Here is a 22094-nt window from a genome sequence, read left to right on the forward strand (position 1 = left end):
GGAGGAGGAGGAGGAGGAGGAGGAGGAGGAAGAAGGAGGAGGAGGAGGAGAAGAAAAGGAGGGGGAGGGAAATGAGTGGGGAGAGATGTTCTTCCTGCTGTGGATGAACCTCTGGGTACCATCATCTCCCACCACATCTGGTGTGCCCAGTATCCTTCATAAGGCTGATATTGATGAGCACCTCTTTCCAAATCATGCACTTAGGTATTAAGAAAATACATGGCAAACACATAGCAATAGGCCTTCTGGGGTTGACCTTTGTGCTCAGCTCTGCTCATCGGGCATTGCTGAGACTGCCCCATGCCTTCCCTGGGGCTCCCCACTCTCCCGTGTCCCATACCTCATGGCATAGGTCATCCGGTCGGGCCGCATGGCTCTCATCACGCAGAGGCGCTGTAGGGCTGTCTTGTTCTTCCACTCCTGTGGAAGCTTCTCCTTCTCAGGACATTCCGATTCCACAAACTTTTTCCAGCTTTTGGCAGATCCCTCAATGTCCCGATCCAGATTATAGAATCCTTCCATGGATGAAAGTGCCTGAGAAATTGAAGGGAATCTTGCTCTGAAATGCAATTTCTCCAGAAAGCTATAGTTTTCATGGTGTTTTTTTTTGGGGGGGGGGAGTAGGGTCAAGGAACAAGATAATAGTATAGATATAATTCTGTCTCATTCATTCTCCAGTCTGGAGTTTTGGATTTTCCCCCCAGGTACTAGCAGAAAGGTTTTGATAAAGTCACCTTCACCAAACCGGACCAATAATGTGCAAAGTTTAGCAAATAAAGATTGAGCAGCCCTTACCTGCTGGGTATTGCCTGGAAGGAGGGACAAAAAGGGATGCCATGAATTTTCTGGTCGTGGAGGTCAGACATGTTAAGCCTCTGACTCCTTCCTTTCAGTACTCACTCTACTGGCAGCTCCTGTCAAGTTCTCTCTCAAGATGTCCCTAGCATCACTGACGTTGTGTTAATGCCAACGTAACATTTCCTGAGTTGCCTGTTTCCATAAGAATGAAGCTCAAATGCATAACTTGGTATATCAAATGTCTTCATTTAGTGCTTCCTTCCGATCCTTCCAGTGAACTGGGTGTCCTGCTTCCCTACTCCTGCGTCCAAGAGTATCTGTGGTCAACCTTGGAACTGTGCCAGACTTGTTACCAACTCAACTCCCTGTTTGTTCTGCTTTCACCATGGGACAGACAGGTCCTCGTACTTTCCTCCCCCAAATTCCACTCCTTCCTTTTCTTGTGCTGGTCCCAATTAGTATGCATTAGGGTCCTTCCTACAAGTTGTTGAAGTCTTGTTCATAGTCAGCAACTTCTCTCAGGTTCATCCTCTGCAACCTAGAACATAGAGCCGCCCCATCCTCCTTGTGTGGACTACTTGGAATCATTTGTAGAGTTGATCTCTTCAATAAAGGGTCTGACTCAATTTTTAGATATTTGATTGCTGACTGCTTTAAAGTCTTATCCTTCCCTCTTCCTTTTCTGCTCCACGTTCGGGCAAACTGATCAGTAAGCATTGGTGCTTTCTCCTCTGGTGCTGGAGGGAGGTTGTAGCATGCAAACTCCCTCCCATGTACCAGAATACTGACTCTGGCCCCAATCCTAAACTACCAAAAAACTCCAAGGTGGTCTCCTTCCCTGGCTCTCAAGCCATTTTCAGACTGCTTGGGAGCTCCCCTGCTCTCCCAGAAAGACTCACTATGTGAATAATAAACTCTTTAATACGCTCTTGGTATGTGTAGGCATCATCAGTCTTGACATTGGAACCAAATATCGGGTAGGGGTTCTTCCCTTTCCATTTCTCCAGAGTGCCCACATAAACATTAGTCACTTGGACATTTATCTGCAATCTTTCCATGACTAGTCAACTCTGCTTGTAAGTCTGGTCTCTTCAATGACATTAAAAGCCAGACTATGTCCAAAGCACCTACCGCAATGCCATGAATTTTAAGGATCCCAATACATTCTTGTTATTTGAATGCATCATTCATTCATTCATTCATTGCAACACTCATTGAATGTCTACTACATGCCAGGTACTTGGGAATACAAAGGAAAACAAAAAAGGACACATGTCTTCAAGGAGCTTGTGATCCTAAGTTAAGGAGAAAGAGGAGATGAGGGAGGCCTTAGTAGGTATACAGAATTCTGCCGGGCAGAGACAGAGGTAAAGACAAGGAAGGGGCATCTTGTAGGGTGGGGTCAGCAAGAGTCAACGTCTGGAAGGGGAGGTTGTGGGATGTGTCAGAAAGCAGGAGAGAAGTCTTACCTGTGACCAGGGGCAGGTAAAGTGGAGAAGGAGAGAGACCCTTGACCTGGGCTTGACTTGGCTTATTTCCCAAGCAGATGAACACATGTCCTGTTTTTATGTGCCCTTTTCCATGGGGTCCATGGCCCCACGACTTCACCCTGGCCACTTAGCAGGGGATGTGCATCACCTGTACTGAGAGGAGGGGTGGGGAGCGGTGCAGGTTGGAGAAGGGAGCTCCAGGAGGTGAAGGCTCTGGTCTCAGGGTTCCCCCCCCCCCCCGCCCTTAGGAGCCTCTTGTGACTCAGAGACTGTTTTTAAACCTTCGTGGGCTTTGATTTTCTCATTTGGAAAATGAGGCCAAGTCATCCTAGCTCATATTCTAATGCAGATACGAGTGCTCTGAAGACTATAAAACCCTCCCTGGTGCTTTCTCGGGGTTCCTACAGTTATTGGATCACACTTGTTGGTTTACTTGCCCATCACCTCCCACAAGACGGTGAGTTCCCTGCGGGCAAGAACTTTCTTAGGCGGCTTTGTATGCCTTGGGCCTCGCAGGCTGCTCAGCACTTAGAAAATGCTCAGTTAATAAAGTTTGACATCTGCGTGGCCAGCGGGAGGGCTCTTGGCAGGCTGAGAAAAGCTGCCTCTGCTGTAATTACTTCTCTCTGGGCTGAGGAACAGGCTCCCATCTCCCTCCCAGCTTGCACCACCATTAACCCTCCTGCACACCCATTACCCCCTTCGGTGCCACCACTCAACGGTGCAAATGACACTCTGATCAGTGTCCCCAGCTGCCGGATGGGGTCTGGGATGCACTTTCTTGAAGCCCTGGGTTGACTACAACGGCCCCATTTAATCTTCCAAATGAGGGAAAGGGATTTCTAGCCTTCTAATAAGCTAAATGAAAATGACTAATTAACCTAATTACATTGGACTATGTAGCAAAATACAACTGTGCTCAGCTGGCATCTGGAGAGGTTGGTAAGAGGTCCTTTCACAGGCTGACAGAGGCGTGCATCTCAGATAAGATTTTTATAATGAAGAAAAAGAACTTGCCCATTACCTTCAAGTTCAGCATTTGGCGAGACTTAAAAAAAAAAAAAAATCCTTACAGAGAATAAATAATAAAAACAGTGTTTTATCACCCAGATTTCACTCATTATTTTTGCTTATTCGTTCTTTTGGGGGGCAACAGAGCAATCGACCTTCCTCATCAGATAGTATTAAAAGACTTTTTTTTTATCACGTCCCATTCAATCAATTTAGTTTTTTTAGGCTGAAATCCAACCCAACACTTAAAAGGAACATTTATCAAAGGTTTCGTTCATGAACACAACACGCTGCGCTCTGTTTCCATTGGACGGGTCTGGACTCCATAACAGGACTCACAGAAAGAGAGAGAAAGCCGCACGCATTTGTAAAAGCCTTTGAAAAGCCAGAGGCGCCTAGCCCACAAAACCAAACAAAAAAGCAAAGCAGAGTGAAGCAAATAATCCATCTTGTGAAAAGAGAGATGGAACCAGGAGGCACAGCAGCTTCGGAGTGGAGGAACTTAAAATGAAAACAGTAGGGAGTGGCTTTGAATCATTTATTCTCTATGACTTCTGCCGCAGAGGGCTTGGTGGGATAATAGAGATGATGGCAACTGGACTTCACCCGAACTCACTATTCCTCAACGTTTTTCCATCAGTGGGCAAATGCTGTCAGGCACGACCCACGTCAACCACAGCGTACGTACAGCCCACAGCTGGTAATGAATCATCTTATCGTAACTCTTGTGGTGTGAATCGTGTTCCCCCAAAAAGATGCGTTGAAGGACTGACTTCCCAGACTTGTGGATGTGACCTTCTGTTTGGAGACAGGGTCTTTGCAGGTGCAGTCAAAGTAGGATGACGTCACTAGAGTGGGCCCTAAGTCATTATAAGTCATTCTTATAAGGAGGGAAGATGCAAAGAGACGCAGAGAGAAGACGGCCACATGAAGACCTTGGGGAAATGGGCTGAGTCTGCCACAAACCAGGGAACACTGGAGCCAGCCTGCAGGGGACCTGGAGGAGGCAATGGAGGACCCTCTCCTAAGAGGCTCTGGAGGGAGCACGACTCTGCTGACACTTACATTTCAGACTCCCGGACTCCAGAACTGTGGGAGCACCCAGCTCCCGGTGCTTAGTTATGACAGCTCAGGGATACTACCTACTGCATCCATTCACATTTACTGATCATTTATTGTCTGTTCGGCCGAACCCTGTGAGGTGGGTATGATGACAGCCATCTTGCCGATGAGGAAAGAAAAGTTCAGAGGAATAAGATAACGTGCCAGAGGCCACACACATTCAAACTTGAACTTGACCCTGGGGATGTCTGACTGCAGAGCCTGTGTTGACCAGTCTGTCACTGCACTACTTCTGCAAAGGGACTCCTGCAGAACTGATTTCCAGAATTTATTTTCCATAAAGGCATCAGACCAGGAGGCACTATTCTAAACTCTAGGCCCCCACTGTCTGTCTGACAAGGTAGTCAATGAGCAGGTGAAATGTGGCTCATGTGATCAAGGAATTGCGTTTTTAATTGTACTTCATTGTAATTATTTTAAAATTTAGGTTTAGAATCTAGAGCTTGCTTTAGTAGTTGGAAAACTTTTAAGTATGCTTAGAACAACTGAGGTATATGAATCAATGGTTTTATTTATTTATTTATTTATTTTTAAAGATTTTATTTATTTATTTGCCAGAGAGAAATTACAAGTACACTGAGAGGCAGGCAGAGAGAGAGAGAAGGAAGCAGGCTTCCCGCTGAGCAGAGAGCCTGATGCGGGACTCGATCCCAGGACCCTGAGATCATGACCCGAGCCGAAGGCAGCGGCTTAACCCACTGAGCCACCCAGGCACCCTGAATCAATGATTTTAAATATACATTTTATGAAATCTAAAAACATATCAAGTATTTTTTTCTTAAGATTTCATTTTAAGGGGTGCCTGGGTGGCTCAGTGGGTTAAGCCTCTGCCTTCAGCTCAGGTCATGATCTCAGGATCCTGGGATGGAGCCCCGCATCGGGCTCTCTGCTCAACAGGGAGCCTGCTTCCCTTCCTCTCTCTCTCTCTGCTTGCCTCTCTGCCTACTTGTGTTTTCTGTCAAATAAATAAAATCTTAAAAAAAAAAAAAAAGATTTCATTTTTAAGTAATCTCTATACCCAATGTGGGGCTCAGACTCAATCCTGAGATTAAGAGTCACATGCTCTACTGACTCAGCCAGCCAGATGCCCCTTAAATATTTCTGATGAAAATTTAACATCTGAACTGAAATGAACTACTAGTAGAAAAAATACACACCAGGGAAATTAAAATCAAAACCACATTGAGAAACCACCTTACACCAGTTAGAATGGCCAAAATTAACAAGACAATAAACAACGTGTGTTGGAGAAGATGTGGAGAAAGGGGAACCGTTTTACACTGTTGGTGGGAGTGCAAGTTGGTATAGCCACTTTGGAAAACAGTATGGAGATTCCTCAAAATATTTAAAAGAGAGCTACACTATGACCCTACAATTGCACCACTGGGTGTTTATCCCAAATATATAGATGTAATGAAAAGAAGGGTCATATGTACCCCAATGTTCATAGCAGCAATGTCCACAATCGCCAAACTGTGGAAAGAACCAAGATGTCCTTCAGTGGATGAATGGATAAAGATGATGTGGTCCATATATACTGTGGAGTATTATGCCTCCATTAGAAAGGATGAATACCCAACTTTTACATCAACATGGAAGAGATTATGCTTATTTGCCAGATGGGACTCGGAATGGCAAATGCAGTTAATAAATGAAAGTCAAATCACACCTTTATTATTTTGGCCACAACTATGGCTTGCAGGCTCAATCTGGCCCACCACCTGTGTTTGTAAATAAAGTTTTATTGGAACTCAGCCATTTCCATTTGCTTCCGTATTGTGTGTGACTTTGGCAGAGCTGAGTAGTTGTGACAGAGTCTGGCCCTCAAAGCATAAATATTTACTATGTGACCCCGTGCAGAAAGTTTAATGAATCCTGATTTAGATACAGTCCGGATTTAGATACAGATGATGAAAAGAATAGCAGCAGACTCTGAAAAAGAAGCTAGAAAAATATTTTAGGCAATGGCGGCCTGAATGGAATTAGCCTTGAATTTCCCAAGATGGTCCCTTTGAAGAGGGGAGCGTGTATATAAATATTAAGTTCTGGGCTTCCATTATAAAGTCAATCAACTTGGATGGCTCTTAAGGGAATTATGCTCTGCGAACCAGCCAGTCCACAAAGGTTACATACTGTAGGATTCCATTTACATAACATCCTTGGGAGGATCAAATTATACGAAGGGAGAACTGCAAATAGCGGTTGCCAGGCATTAGGCATTAGGCAAGGGAGCAGGTTGTTCTGGTTATCAAGGGCACCATGAGGGATCCCTACAGGGATGGAATTATCTGTGTCTTAACTGCGGTGGTGGGAACATGAACCTTCACGTATGAGAAACTAAACACACACACACACAGACGTGCATAAAATCTAGCGAAATCAGGGGCGCCCGGGTGGCTCAATTGGTTGGTTGGCTGGATGCCTTTGGCTTGGATCATGATCCCAGGGTCCTCCAATAGAGCACCACATCCTGCTTCTCCCTCTCCCTCTGCCTCCCCCCACCCACTCATGTGATGCACGTACGCATGCGTGTGTGCTTTCGCTCTTGCAAATTAAATAAAAAATCTTAACAACAACAACAACAACAACAACAAACTAAGCCGTACAACATCACAAGACAAAGGGCTTTGGGTTAAACAGGAACAGATACCGCCTACCTCCCGGCTGTGAGAACAGAATGCCTTTCTAAGGTGCTCAGTGAATGTGAGCTATTATTAACCACTGAGAATCCCAGGCTGGAATGGGTGTCCTGCTTGGAGACCGAGTTGGGACTCTCCTGGACATGCCCAAACAGAGCCTGGCATCTATTTGGTTCCTGGAAGCCCTGCTGCAGCACCTCCATGCCAGTCCCCGGGCCTCACGGAGGAGCTCACCTTCTGGCCCTCAGCACTGACAGGTGAAATGCAGCTTTGCTGAGGCCAGGAAGCTTGCGGGATCTTAGCATTTCCCCACATTCTGGAGGCAGAGCCCGTACCTTGCATGCTCCTGGCTTCTCCAGCAGGCCTGGGAAGGGCGAGCTCTGCTATGGGGTGCCAGGTAAAGACCCCCGCCTTTGTTTAACACAGCTCTGTGCTAGTACCCCAGAGGGAGCCCTGCTGACATCATGCGGACACTTGTCAGGGGAAAAACTCTGAGAGATGAGAACCTGACTTCTTTCTGGGGGTCTTTTCTACTGACCTTGATACCACCCCAGGCCTGATGGGAGAGGAAGCTCACGGGACTGGTAACACCTGTCTGTCCTGGAGATCGAAGCAGGAAATCCACTTCTGCTGCATCGACTTCCTGGTTCATGAGGAGAATCTGCAATGTGGAAGAACGGTTTCTTTAGGGGGTTGGGGGCCACAGGGTTCTGGAGATCTTGGGGTTGGCACTCAAGGTAATTACTGCTGCTTTGAACCCTAGAGTTTGCCACCGGTTTTGGTTGTTGAAAGAGGAGGGAGAGGAAGAAAGTGAGTATCTGTGCAAATCCCTCCTGGGTGCGTGTGTATCCACCCCAAATATCAGGGTGACTTAAATACGCCCAGTGAATGACTAGCTACCTTGGTTGGCATGTATTTTGTACACCAGTCCCAAATGCCGTGGTGTGTGTCCCTGCAATCACATTGAGACGATGACACATACAAATGACGGGACTCGAGGAGAATGTCAACGTCACATACAGATAGATGTAAAACAGAAATGCCTACGTGAACCAATAACGCAAAAGGCTTCCAGAATAGGGGGCTGCCTGGCAAGCAGGGGTGGGGGCATTAATTTGATTAAACCTTCTACACGTGGTTTTGAACTGGGTGTTGGAGAAGCGGAGGGGTGGGGCTGTCTGGGCAGGAGGGCAAGGTGCTCCAGGGAGGGGCCAAGGAATGGGCCGGGGCAGGAGCGGGTGTTAGTGAGGTGTGTGCAGGGAGAGTGGAACACTCTGCTTGGCCAGAGCTACCGATTCACACTGAGAGGTGCTTGGGGAATTGTCCCCCCCCCCTCCGTTTAAACGGTGTTCTGTGCTGTGAGGTTACAGATGGGAATGCTCACTAAGAAATAATAATTTGGCAAATTTGAGGAAAGCTCTCTTAGGAGGGAAGAAGGCCTGGTAAAATGAGGTTAGAATATTTATGAGGAGAGAAGAGCGAAAGCTAGGGTTGGGAGCTCCTTGGGGCTTGGGGGTGATGAGTGGCAGGAGGGAAGACAATTCGTGCTGGGGTTTAAGTTCTTTTTTTTTTTTTTATTAATTTATTTGTTTATTTATTTATTTGACAGAGAGAGATCACAAGTAGGCAGAGAGGCAGGCAGAGAGGCAGGCAGAGAGAGAGGGGGAAGCAGGCTCCCCACTGAGCAGAGAGCCCGATGCAGGGCTCAATCCCAGAACCCTGAGATTATGACCTGGGGTGAAGGCAGAGGCTTAACTCACTGAGCCACCCAGGCACCCCCCACCTTTTTTTTAAAGTAGGCTCCATGCTTGGTATGGAGACCAATGTGGGGCTCGAACTCATGATTCTGAGATCAAGACCTGAGTTGAGATCAAGAATTGGATGCTTGACTGAGTAAGCCATCCAGGTGACCCAAATTAAAAAAAATTTTAATTAATCTCTGCACCCAGTGTGGGGCTCAAACAACCCCAAGCTCAAGATTTGCATGCTCTGCTGACTGAGCCAATGAGGTACCCTGAGTTCTTTGTATGATAGCCACACGCGTCTGGACTGGAGAGGGAATGCAGGGGGTAAGGGGACAAGCCACGCTAACACTCCCCCATGCATTCAGGCTTCAGAACATGCCCACGTTGTCAGCCCAGAATAGACTTTCCAGTGTTTAGAATGGAAAGAGGTCAAGACAAGTTAGTGTGTGCTCCTGCTAAACTTATGGAAAAAATTCCCAATCCTAAATGATTACAGGGATAAATGCAAGAAAATAAGTTTTCGTGCCTTTCTGATGTTGAGAATAAGTGAAAGACAAGGTTTTTTAAATTAGCACTGGGGGTCCCTGATGCACCCAAACACTTGGAAATCACAGTTTCTGAGGACCTTTTCAAGGCCAAGACTGCCATGGCTATGAAAAGACATTTGCAGTTAACATGGGAAGTTTGGCACATTGAACTCGTCTCTCGAGGTAAGTAAATAATGAGAGATGCTGTAAATTTCTTACAGCATCTCAAAAAGGATCTAGTTATTGGTATGGCCATTGAGTTTCATTGTTTGTGCCAGTTTTGGGTTGATGGGTCGTGGAGGGATATGCTGAGGAGGATCTGAGGTCACCCAAGGTAAACAGGAAGTACAACAGTTGATCAGACATGGCCGCCATGAGTGGGACAATGGTGAGGCAACACGCATGCACCATATTGGACCTTCTTATCCAACACTTCCGCTTAGAGCCAAACAGTCATCACATTCTATGGGAAGCGGTGTGAATAGAAGAAACGTTCTTTACTCCTGCTGGTTGGGCACTGGAAAATGACCTCTTTTCCAGAAACTTCTTCAATCCACATTTACCTGAAAGGTAAGCTGGGTAAGGTAGGTCAGCTTATCACACTCGAAGAGCCCACGGGTGGTGTACTGGTACACCGAGAAGGTGATGCTGTCTATCAGATTGGTCACGCGTTCCTTGAGGCTCTGAACCGGAGCAGCCTTCTCCACAGCCTTCCTGAAGACGATGCTGAATGCCTGGGGACAGGAGGGTGAACACTGGTAATTTACACAGCTCTCTTTGTACATAGCTAGTAGACTTACCTGGGAAGAATACTGTAATTCGCCTGCCACAGAAATGATTTCCCAGCATAGCCTGCCAAGAAGGGACCATGGCCATCAGACAACCTGCTATTAGCTCTTTTCTTAGTTTGCTTGTATGAATTACATGGCTACGAAGTGGGCAAAGATATGGGGCATACAGTCGAGAGCCTACAGTTTTGACCAGTGAAAAGTAATTATCCAGTAGCCCAAATCATTAAATTAGATCCAGTAAGTTTTGATGGATAACTACCCTCCAAAAAGAGTATACACAGCCAACAATAACCAGTTGGGCTTAATGATCCTAGCCAGTAAACTCCACAATTCTTGATGGTAGAACCAAAATGTGTTGGACAAATTTGTTATCTTAAAGAGACCCTTGTAAACGTTGTAGGCTCTCAGAATATTTTCAAATTAATTATTTTTCCATTTGGGAATGATCAGAACATCACGTATTGTTTTTCTTCCTACGAACTGTGCATTCATTTGGAGAGTCCTCTTACGCATTCCTTATTTCCTGATAGACACTTCCTGTGATCAGGGAGCAGGGTGCATAGCCGGCTTTGGCTCTATCTTCTGAACATGAAGCCTTTCGTATGAAATACAAATTTACATGAATCAATTTTTCATTACTTTAAAGTGTACAGCATTTATAAAGATATTAAGAATGCTACATTTTGAATGGGATATTTATGCAATGCATCATTAAAGAAAATTGAAATCAAAAGATGATTGGGCCTTCTCAGTTCATGGCTATGCAGATTTCCAGTCTTTTCTCTTTTTCCCTTTTGTGGCTTTAAAAAGAGAATAAAAAAAAGTCTTAGGTCTTTCTAAGACCAGGCATTTGAACCTCAATGGAAACCGATATAAAATCTGTGTCTTGGTATTTCCTCATTTGCAAAGTGGGGGGAAATATGAATTCCTTTATTTCCTAGTTCTATGGTCTTTCTTGTTACTGAAACCCTTGTAGGCTTCCTTCCTCATTCGTGTTGAAGATCGTGGCAACATCTTCTGACTACCTCAACCCAATCCCCTGGGGTGTTTCTCCACACCTGGCCGGGTGGGGATTGGACTTTCCTTTGAGAAATGCCATTCCAAGAGCTGGGCCTCTCTATGTAAGGCACACGACAGAGGGAGCCAGGCCTTCCATCAGTCCTGGACTAATGGACACCTCAGGACACCCTGAGCACTTGGCAAGTGAAGTCTCATTAACCCTGTCTTAGCCTTTGGCTGAGTTTTGAAGAAAAATTGCAATCAAGTAGGTTCCATCTTAACCATGTTATGAACTTCCAGGCTGGTTCACGACTGGCTCTCAAAGAGTTTTTGCTTGCGTAAAAGGAAATAGACACACTGGAACACATTCCTACTCAAAACAAGTTAGAGGGCTGGGATGTGCCACACTGGCCCGTCTCTGGTTTCTGTGCTCTGAGAACACCTCTCCTTTCTCTGCCTGGAATAGAAACTATAAATTTCAACCTCAGACCAAAGCCAAGACCAAGGAGACTCCCATGGTTGGTTTTTCTTCCAATCACACAAGGCTTCAGGGTGTACTATTGTTTCAGTGCCCCTGAAGACACTTCATTTTGTTATGATTGAGTATTTAAATCTTCTTTCAGTGATCCAGCTGGTCGGCAATTCTTAACAGCAGCACGGGGCCCCATGATGCCCTCCTGCCCCACGTAGCGCATCCAATGATGAAGCAAGCCTCTATGAGGATATTATTGCTTTAATCCAACTTATATCGTGTTTCAGAACACACATTTTCATGGGTTTCATCAGAAATCTTTTCAACGGCTCTTAGAACTAAGGAGTGATCTTGTAGTTATGAGGCTTATCATCTAACTTTCATACTGTCTTGAGATACTTTGTAATTCTTTTATCTGTCGCTTTGACCTGAATACAAGCCCAAGTACTAGATTTATTGTAAAAACAGAAAAGATTATATATTTATTAGTAATTTTTTAGAGGGGATGGGAGGGGCAGAGGGAGAGAGAGAGAATCTCAAGCAGGCTGCATGCCCAGAGCAGAGCCCCATGCAGGGCTCGATTTCACGACCCCGAGATCATGACCTGAGCCGAAACCAAAAGTTTGGACACTTAACTGACTGAGCCACCCAGGTGTCCCCAAACCATAAAACATTATAAACACATTTCATGTAATCTGCAGTTGAGGGAAGGGGTCCCAGAAATGGTTAAATGCCACCTGTAATTTAGTGAGCCCCAGGTACAGGAGACCTCCTGATTTCCCACCTTCTCACCTCCATCCCCACACCCTGGCCCCAAACTTGGTCAGAGTTTACCTTCACAGAATGAGCTGTGTGCTCTGAGTGTGGGTGTCTATCCTCTGTTACGTCAAACAAGGAGGTTGATCAGAAATGCTCCTACCCACAATGTCTCTCCACCTGTGGTCTTTTCCTGAATACCCTCCCAGAGGAAGATATACGTTCAGTGACTTGCTTAAAATTTACAGGGCTTTATTTTTTCATGAGTGAGTTAAGTTTAGTCAGCACTTACAATTTGCTGATGTCTTTGGTTCAGAAATATTTCAGCAACCATAAAGCAGTAGCTTTGAGGATATTAGAGTAATAAGACAAGTCATTTAAGGCTGGACTGCTATTATTGCCTCCTTTGGTCCTTAGTGGGTATGGATGGCATGTACCTTTGATTGTCCCTCTATCCTATTTTAAGCTCTTTGGGGGCAGGGGTCACTTCTGATATTTCTCAGTCCTCCTACCGCAGCACCCCCTGTGTCATCTGTGCTCGCTGAGTGAGTCAGGCTGTGGCATCTCGCATTCCAGCCCAAGTACCTGTGAGTCCTGAATGCCCCAGTTAAAGAGATGAGGACTGTACGTGGGTCTAAAGACACTATAGCTGCCTTCCCGGACTTGACCTGGAAGACCTGCCCTCGCTAATGAAGCCTACAGACAAGCCCTCACGGAGAGTTGTGGGGGCTATATTACAATGATTATGCAAAGCAATGCAGGTATAGGTCACCTTGAGAGAAAACTGGTACATCGGGTGGACCTTGCTGAGGTCGTTCATGACGAAGTAGAGCAGAGAGGCTCGGGCAGCTGCTGGCCGGTAGTGCTCTCGGGCCTCATTGATTTCCACTTCTGTCACCTTGGCCTCTTGGACCTGTTGGGGAGGGAAACAGTGGTGCGTTGTTCCAACCAACCCATCAGCCTGGCTTCTCTGTGTCAATACACATGGGTCTGGGTGCGGGGAGGCAAGAAGGGTCTGGGGCGGGGCAGGGTGTGGATAGCAGCTAGAAGGTTAGGAAGCTGCCACGTTATTTTATTTATTTATTTAGAGAGCGCATGCATGTGTTTGTGCATATGCATGGGGGGTGGGGCAGAGGGAGAGAGAATCCTAAGCATGCTCCACACCCAGTGCAGAGCCTGATGTGGGGCTCAATCTCACGACCCCAGGATCACGACCTGAGCCAAAATCAAGAGTCTTGCACTTAACTGGCTGAGCCACCCAAGTGCTCCATGCTGTGGTAATTTTTTTAAATAGCGCTTGAGTGAGATAAGAGGCAATATACTCTATCTTTCACGAGTGAGTGCAAGCTCTTCCTGCTGGGAAGTGTGGGCCATGCAAGCTTCTGAGCTTCATTTCCAATGAGAAAGATCCCACAGAAAAAAACATATATAACTTGAAAAGAAAGAAATAAACTTATGTGTGTATGTATGTATGTATATTTACATATACATTACTAGGAAATAAACCAGAATTCCAGGCAGTGAAAATCCAGTGAAAACAGCATAATGGAATTTTGTTTTAATTTTTATGAAAGAGTTAATATGTAAATTCACAAAGAGGATTCCTACCTTCCTTCCTTCCTCCTCTCCCTTTCCTTCCTTCCTTTTTTCTTTCTTTTTAACAAAAATGTAATGCCAGTGTAGTAACGTTCAGTGGCATATTGGCTTCAGGTTACAAGACAGTGATTCCACAACTCTATACGTCACCCATTCTCATGGTGAGAAGTGTACTCTTAATTCCCATCAACCATTTCACCCACCCCTCCACCTGCCTCCCCTCTGGTGACCATCAGTGTGTTCTCTAGAGTTAAGGGTCTATATTTTGGTCTCTTTTTCCTTTGTTCATTTGTTTCTTAAACTCCACATATGAGAAAGACCATATCATATTGGTCTTCATCTGACTCCTTCACTTAGCATTAAAGTCTCTAGATCCACCCATGTTGCCAAAGGATCTCTTTCAATGGAATAGTTTATTTTCAGAAAATTTCTTATCACAGAGAAAAATGAGAAAAGAGACCTTAGCATCAGAGAGGGATTCTGAAAGAACATGCCGCTAAATACACACCTCAGTATGACCTGCTTTATGCTCCAGAAGAATGAAACCAATGATAATTCATGAGAGTCTTAAAGGAAAAAGTACAACAACAACAACAACAACAACAACAACAATGACCCCCTTTGAAGATGAGCGTGCAGTAAACAGTTACAAACTTCAGAAAGAAATGTTGACCAAGGTGACAATTAGAAACCCTCACTCTGCCCTCTTCCCCCAAATCCCAGAAGGATTATCATTCCAAGAGCTGAAGATCACTGACTGGTCTATAGCTCACCATTAACTATTACTGCTTAAGAGCAGTAGAGATGGAAGAAAGCATAAAATCTGGACATTAGAAACAGGAAGACAGACTGCCTTAAAACAAAAAACAAAAAACCACACAACTCACTAGGATTTCTAAAAATAAGATTTCAGTTATTTAAATGAAATACCAGTGCACAGGTTAAAGAATGGAGTAGCATCAGAAAGAGAATATGCAAACTAGAAGACAGATTGGAGGAAACTGGAACAAAAGCAGCTCAGAGAGAAAAAAGATGAAAAATATATGAGGTAGTGAGAGTTGGCAGACAGAATGAGAAGATTCAAAATACACCTAAAAGAGGTAAGTAGAGAATAGAAAAAAGCAACACTTGGAGCTATAATAGCTGAAAATTTTCCAAAATTGAGATCAGAGCTCATCAAAGAAACAGTCAACATCAAAGAGAATTTACTATCTACAGGCCCTTGAAGAAATAATTATTTACTTCATTTAGAAGAAGATTGAATCCAAAAGGGAGAAATGAGGTCTGAGAATTTCTTATATAAATGCTTAATCTAAAAAACAAAGGTCATAAAAAAATGGCCACCTTGGGAATATTGGGAATATTACATGGAACTAAAATATAAAACAGTAACAGAAGATAGGAAAGGATGATCAAAGCATTCTGAAGTCCTTATATTGTTTTGGTTAGAGGCCAGATACATTATTAGACTTTGTTAAGTCAAAATATATATTGCTAAGTCACACATAAAATGAAATACAATTTTCATATATAAATGAAACAAGATTCATCAGTAAGATAAAACAAAGTAAATAACTTTAAAATCAGCAAAGGATAAAGAGGAGAATAAAGAAAAAGCAAGAAAGGAGAGAAAACTAAGTATGGTTGCTAGAAAACATAAATTAAGACAGTAGAAAGAAATTCACTCTATCAATACTGTTAATAAATGTAAATCAGTTAAATTCAGCAGTTGAAGACATAGATTCTTAGAAGGGGTTGGACTGAACAAGAATCATACAATTACTCAGAATGGCGTTCTTGAGATCCATTCATAGATCGATACGTTTCCAGCTCACCTGGGTTCTCAATGCTGCCCATGAACTGTGTTTCCAGAGCCACGTTTCATTCCTATTCCAGCAACTGCAAACCTTCACTCCGCTCCTGAAGCTACCTACCTCACCACCACTACTTTACTCTCAGCGGGTGAACATGACTCATGCTCTCCCCGGTTATACAGAGACCCAACAGAAGGAATCTCCTTCACTTCTGCCTCTCCTCTGATTCCTTTAAGTCTCCGTCTCCCTAGCTCAGTTGCCTACATAGATCTGTGGACTATGCATCTCATTTCTAGACTCACGTTTGTCCCCAGACCCTACCACATCGGAACTAGCTCTCCCTCTATTTATTTATTTATTTTAAAAAAGATTCTATTTATTTGAGAGAGAGAGAGAAAGAGAAAGATAGCATGAATGGGGGGAGGGGCAGAGGGAGAGGGAAAAGCAGACTCACCACTGGGCAGAAAGCCTGACATGAGGCTTGATCCCAGGACTCCGAGACCATAACCTGAGCTGAAGGCAGATACTTAACTGACGGAGCCACCCAGGTGCCCCTCTCCAACTTTCTAAGGACAAGCTCATCATCTGTGACCTAAATGATATTTCCCCTGACTTTCTTATGTCCTCCACTGTATTAATTGTTCCTTCTTTTTCCTGAAATTAACATTCTCTTCTTGACTCCTGCTTTTCCTCTGTAATCCATGCATCCTCCCACCTCTCCGAGGATCAGGCATGCTCAGTCTGTCCCACCTCAGGGGATCCATGTTCTTAAGTCACCGTCCTTTCTCTCTCTCCCATTTCAGTTTGACTTCGTTAAAGGGTTGTTTATACTCACCTTCCCTTTCTCAGCTCCCATTGGCTCTCATTCTAATGAAGTCTGGCTTCTGCTTTCACCAAAACCACTCTCCCCAAGATCACTGATGACTCCTTTTTGCAGAGTTCAGGGGCCACATTTCAGCCACATCCTATTTGAGTCCTCAGTACCATTCAATACCACTGGCACAACTTCTTTAGATGCTTTCTCTCATAATCCCTGTCGATCCTCCAACCTCTCTGCTCTACTCCAGTTCACATCTTCTATATTTCCCTTCAAACATATTCGTCTTCTTCAGTGCTCTATTCCCAGTCTCATCACCGCACACGTCTCCTGGGACTTAATCCACTCCTGGTTTCAATGACCAACTACTTGTTGAAGACTGTCAGCATTTTATCACCAGCCAAGATTAAATATTCAAAAACCCATAGCACAGAACTATGCAAAGGGCCCAAGGTGCTTGGAACTCAACAGAACACAAACTAGAATGATAATTTCTTCTCAGCCCCCAATTCATTTCTGCTCCCATCTTTCAGTTTTGGGTACCAATACCTAGCTAGGTGTTTATTCCTGGAATCTGAGACATTTCCTTGACTAAAACTTTTTTTTTTTTTAAATTTTATTTATTTGACACAGAGAGAGAGAGAGAGAGAGAGAGAGCGAACACAGGGGTGTGGGCAGAGGAAGAAGGAGAAGCAGACTTCCTGCTGAGCAGGGAGCCCAAAGTGGGGCCTGATCCTAGGACCCTGGGATCATGACCTGAGCCGAAGGCAGACGCTTACGAATGAACCTGCAGGTGCCCCTGAAACTTTTATGCACATATAACCATATGTGAATTGGTTTATGTCCACCTTCCCATCCCTCCTGCCCAAGACAGTGGAACTTCTACATACTTATTGTACAAACCCTGCACCCTCATATCTGGAGGTACGGAGAACCCACAGTAAAACCCGGTGGTCACACAGTGGCCATGGAGACGAAGTGAGGCTGGACCTCCCTGTTCTCAGTCTCTCACTCCAACCTCAATTTTCTATTATCCCAGAGAGGGCATGAGCCAGACTACCGGCCCTCATTGTTACTTTTCATTTTTCCTACCCTGTCCCTACCTGGAACAGAGGCTTTGATATTTGGAGAAATCCCAAAACTCTGACAAGGAGTGTATTCCCTCAAAGGTGTACTGTTACCATTCTGAGCAGGGCTGTCATTGCTCCTCTGATTCAGGAGCAGGGCTGGGAACGTTCCTGAGCCTGTGTAAGCAGCAGCAGCCTGCCCACGAAGGGCGAGGGGCTCGGACACCCCCACGTCCTGTCTTCCAGTCCCCCATGGGGGAATAAAAGCCTTCCAAACCTTGTGACATGAAGGAAGGAAGTCCATGCAGCGTTGTCAACCGTTTTGGAGAGCTGAGCTTCCTGAGAATCCACCCGAGTTCCCTCATGGACACTGGACTTGAGAGATCTTTGTGGGTGGGTGGGTTTTCTCAGGGTGTGATCATGCCTGAACCAGCCAACGCTCGAAGCAGTGTGACTTCTTAGCTTTGGGGCCATCGCACAAGCTGCTGAGGATGAAGTCTGAGCTATTATCCCCTGCACGGAGGACGAGGCCGGGCACCGACTTAATGCTCATTAGGCGTCCCTGGGGCTGAGCTGCCAAACGCCATCTCCCAGAAGATGGGGACTCCCTAACATGGGGTGTGAGCTGGTCGACTCAGGAATCCTGCCTCCCTGGACTTTCTAGAAGGAATCTGGGAACCTAGAAAAGCCATCTGGGAATTCTGACTTTTTTCTTTTTTCTTTTTTTCCCCAAAACCCAGAACTCAGGGGCTGGGAAGAGGGTCTTGCCTCCCAACCTTGGCTGACATGGCAGTTTTACCTTCTTCTCAACTTCAGCAGCTGTCTGCTTGGTGGTCTCCAGGTTCTCCACTAAGGCTGTGTCCCCCAGGAAGTTCCCAGATGCTGAGGAGAGGCGAGAGAGCAGGTCATCTTCTAACGTCTTCAGGGTGATTTTGAACCCATTCTGCTGCTTCGTGAGATCTGACTGTAGACACGGAGCAAGGGGGAGTCAGGTGTGGAAGCCCAAAGGATCCTAAATAAATAAATGCTATGGGGTCAAGTTCCTTCCTTCAGATGGATGAAGTGGGAAGCCAGATAGCATGAGGCCAGACAAGCAGATGAATGGGATCCCAAATGCGCCATTTATTAGTCATGTGACTTTGGGCTAAATTCACTGCTGCTTTTTCTTCTTCTTTCTTAAAAGATTTTATTTGACAAAGAGAGAAAGTACAATCAGGGGAAGGGCAGAGGGAGAGGGAGTAGCAGACTCCCTACTGAGCAGGGAGCCCAATGAGGGACTTGATCCCAGGACCCTAGGGTCACAAATGAGCCAAAGGCAGACACTTAACTGACTGAGCCACCCAGGCACCCCGACTTTCTGGTTTAAATTAGCTCGCTGACTCTTCAATAGAACAATGCATTATTTTCTTGAAAAGTCTTGTCACTACCTCAAATGACATTATTTTTGTTTATTTACGGTGATCTTCTGTGTTCCTCCACTAGACTGTAAGGTCCATGAGGGCGGGAACATAGTCCCCCCCGGTCCGTGGTATTTTGTTGTAGCAGCCTGAGTTCACTAAGACCCTCTCCTCCCACGGTGGTTACTTCTGGACTCATGTGGGGGCCCAAGCATGTCCCTAGCCCTGGGCCAGGCTCTGCTGTTGGTGACAAGAGTGTCTTCTGCTCTCCCTGATGTCTTCGGTCTCTCTGGTCCTTGCCTCGCTCTATTGTCTTTCCCAACTTGACATTCAGGCAGCTAAATGGTGCTGGGTATCCCCTTGCCGCCCTCCCCAAAGTCTAGCAAAGAACCGTGATGCTCAGCTCCAAGAAAAACAACCAACCTACCAGGCACATAAGAGAGAAAAGCGAGCAACCCCAACCCTCGCCCGGAATGGGCGGCAGGATGTGGGGGCCGAGCATTTTTGTCCTCCCCTCCTTGGTGGGTAGCCCGCGTACCTTCAGCTGCTCCAGGTCTGGCCTCTCCATGCTGACCACAGCGGCCAGCAGCTGGTCCTCCAGGCCGTCCCTGGTCACCGTGAAGTTGATGAGTGTGGCTTGAGCCTGCAGTTCAGGCTGGTAGTGAGGGTTGGCTAGCTTGGTGTGAAGGATGAGCCGGAACTTGGGATTGTATTCACACTCTTTGTCTCCGATTTTAATGAATCTGGAACACAAAAGGTCATGTTGGAGGTGGGGTGCCTTCCTGGGAGATTCGGTCAAGGACAGAATTCTAGATGTGTTTTTTTGACGAGATGGTAGCAAACAATATGGCCACATTCGGATTCCTCCCAAGCATGTCTAGATTGAGCCCTGAGATCCTTGCTTGTCCTAATGTGGGGCACGGGGGTCTGGGGGGTGCAGGTGGGGGGTGAGAGACTTTCTCATGCGGCCGCCATGTTTGATTTGGCGGCGTGCCTGACTCTCGGGAGGGTCATTCACACTGTGGTCCAAGTAGGCTGGTACATTATGAGACTTTCCCAGCAGATGGCACTAAAGCGTTTGCAGAAAAGGACACCAACAGTTCGCACAAAGGTGCTTTATAGGCTTGAAAGATAGGGCGCCCTCTTTTCATGGCTGGCCTGGGCAGTGGGTGAAGGTCTGGAGTGAAGAAACCTTCTGTGATAATTTTCTTTCTATCTCTCTCTATGTGCCTGCTGTCTTTCATCCTCTCTCGTCCTCTTCCTTCTGCCAGACACTTGCTAAGCCCTAATCCCTTGCCAGCCCCCCAACCAACAGGGGCTCATCAAAGGGCCAGAGCACCGAGTTCTCAGAACCCAGGAGTCTAGTTTGGATAAAATCCTCAGGCTCACAAGTCAGTCTGTGTGTTGAGCACTTCCTTTCTAAAGTTCCTCTGAAACCATGCACTGTTCCCACATAGGAGGAAGCCAAGGACTTGATTGAGGGGCGCAGAGTAACTCCAGGAAACTTTCTCCACAAGTCAAGGGCAGCTAAGGATTTCCCTCGGGGAAGTGAGAGAGGGCTGCGTGTTGCGAGGAGCACGTGACAGGAGTTCAGGAGGGGATGGTCGGGAAGAGCAGACCTGCTCACGGTTCTGGAAGCCGGCTCCCTAGGAAGGATCAGCGACAGAGCGGAGTCTTACCGTCCTTTCTTGATGACCTCTCTCCCAAGCAGGGGTCCCAGAACAGGATCAATGGACTCTTCTAGGTTTTCGATCAGCACCACGTCTCCGGCCTCCAGGGCACGCTCTAGGGTTTGGAGGTAGCTGGGGAGAGAGTCGGGCAGCGTGAGTCGGTGGTAAGGTACAGATGTGCAGAAAATGTAATACGACAACCACGGCCTCCGTGGCAGATGTGTGGGGCGCAGCTCCCTGGGCTGACTCCGGTGGCCCCGTTTTCCTCTACTTAAATGTATATTTCTGTGATCTTGTGCAGTTTCAGAGATAAGGAAACATGACAGAATATAAAAAGGATATGAAAATGAATGTGACCTTTTCATTGGTCATTCACATTTTGGTGTTGAAAGTGTGTTTTGATATATTTTCAAGTTGATTCCTTTTATTATACTTTATTTATAATTTAATTTATGTTTGCACTTTGTAGTTATTTATTAGTGGATTCGTACAGCACATTTGTTTTATAATTTGGTTCTTGGGGATAAAATGTATCGGAAACATTTCCCCGGTTGTTAAATACTCTTCTGTAACAATTTTCTATGACCGGATGTTAGGCTGGACTGATATATCTTAATTTTTTTTAACAACTAATTGTCAAACCCAGGTTATTTAAAATTTTTTAACATTACACAGAGTTTAATAAACATGTTAAAAGGTTGATTTTTCTCTAAATAGACTGGTAAGTTTGATATAACTCCAGTTCAAATAACATACAACAACGAAACTACAGAGACTGACCATAAATCTTAAAGTTAGTAAAAGAATAAGGATGGCAAAAAAGAACTAAAAGGTCCTGAAAAAGAAGAGGAGGGACTCATAGTAGCTAATGCTGAAATATTTTATATACCTTGAAGCATAGGTATATGGTATCCTATGTATAAGATATATAGGAAGAATGTGAAAGGATTTCAGCTACCAAAAAGTTAGCAGAGTTCTTCTCTGAAGCATGAATCACAGGAGTTTTAAATTTCTTTTATTTTGTAACAACCCCTCCCCCCCGCTTTTTAACAATGCAACTTTTCCCCAATACATTATTATTATTTTTTTAAGATTTTATTTATTTGACAGAGAGAGATCACAAGTAGGCAGAGCAGCAGGCAGAGAGAGGGGGAAGCAGGCTCCCTGCTGAGCAGAGAGCCCGATGTGGGGACTCGATCCCAGGAGCCTGAGACATGACCTGAGCTGAAGGCAGAGGCTTAACCCACTGAGCCACTCAGGTGGCCCGATATATTACTTTTGTAATGAGCTTTATCACAATAAATGTTGCCAAATATAAACCTAGGTAATCAGAGACCAGTATAGTATTATATCAATGGAAAAGATTAAAGACTGCTTATAAAA

At 45.4% G+C, this 22094-nt stretch overlaps 1 protein-coding gene across 1 annotated transcript in view; it reads right to left on the minus strand.

The window, feature by feature from the left end:
* Nucleotides 1-22094, minus strand: part of DNAH9 (dynein axonemal heavy chain 9) — a 314812-nt gene that overhangs the window by 59835 nt on the left and 232883 nt on the right. Inside the window, exons 54-60 of the mRNA XM_059380821.1 lie at nucleotides 20721-20843; nucleotides 19580-19784; nucleotides 18444-18608; nucleotides 13123-13263; nucleotides 9896-10066; nucleotides 7599-7721; nucleotides 341-534 (exon numbers count right to left, since the gene is read on the minus strand). Coding sequence (XP_059236804.1) covers nucleotides 341-534; nucleotides 7599-7721; nucleotides 9896-10066; nucleotides 13123-13263; nucleotides 18444-18608; nucleotides 19580-19784; nucleotides 20721-20843 — 1122 coding nt within the window. The remainder of the gene's footprint in view (nucleotides 1-340; nucleotides 535-7598; nucleotides 7722-9895; nucleotides 10067-13122; nucleotides 13264-18443; nucleotides 18609-19579; nucleotides 19785-20720; nucleotides 20844-22094) is intronic.

The sequence above is a fragment of the Mustela nigripes genome, chromosome 16, assembly GCF_022355385.1.
Source record: "Mustela nigripes isolate SB6536 chromosome 16, MUSNIG.SB6536, whole genome shotgun sequence".
In the NCBI taxonomy this organism is placed as follows: domain Eukaryota; kingdom Metazoa; phylum Chordata; class Mammalia; order Carnivora; family Mustelidae; genus Mustela; species Mustela nigripes.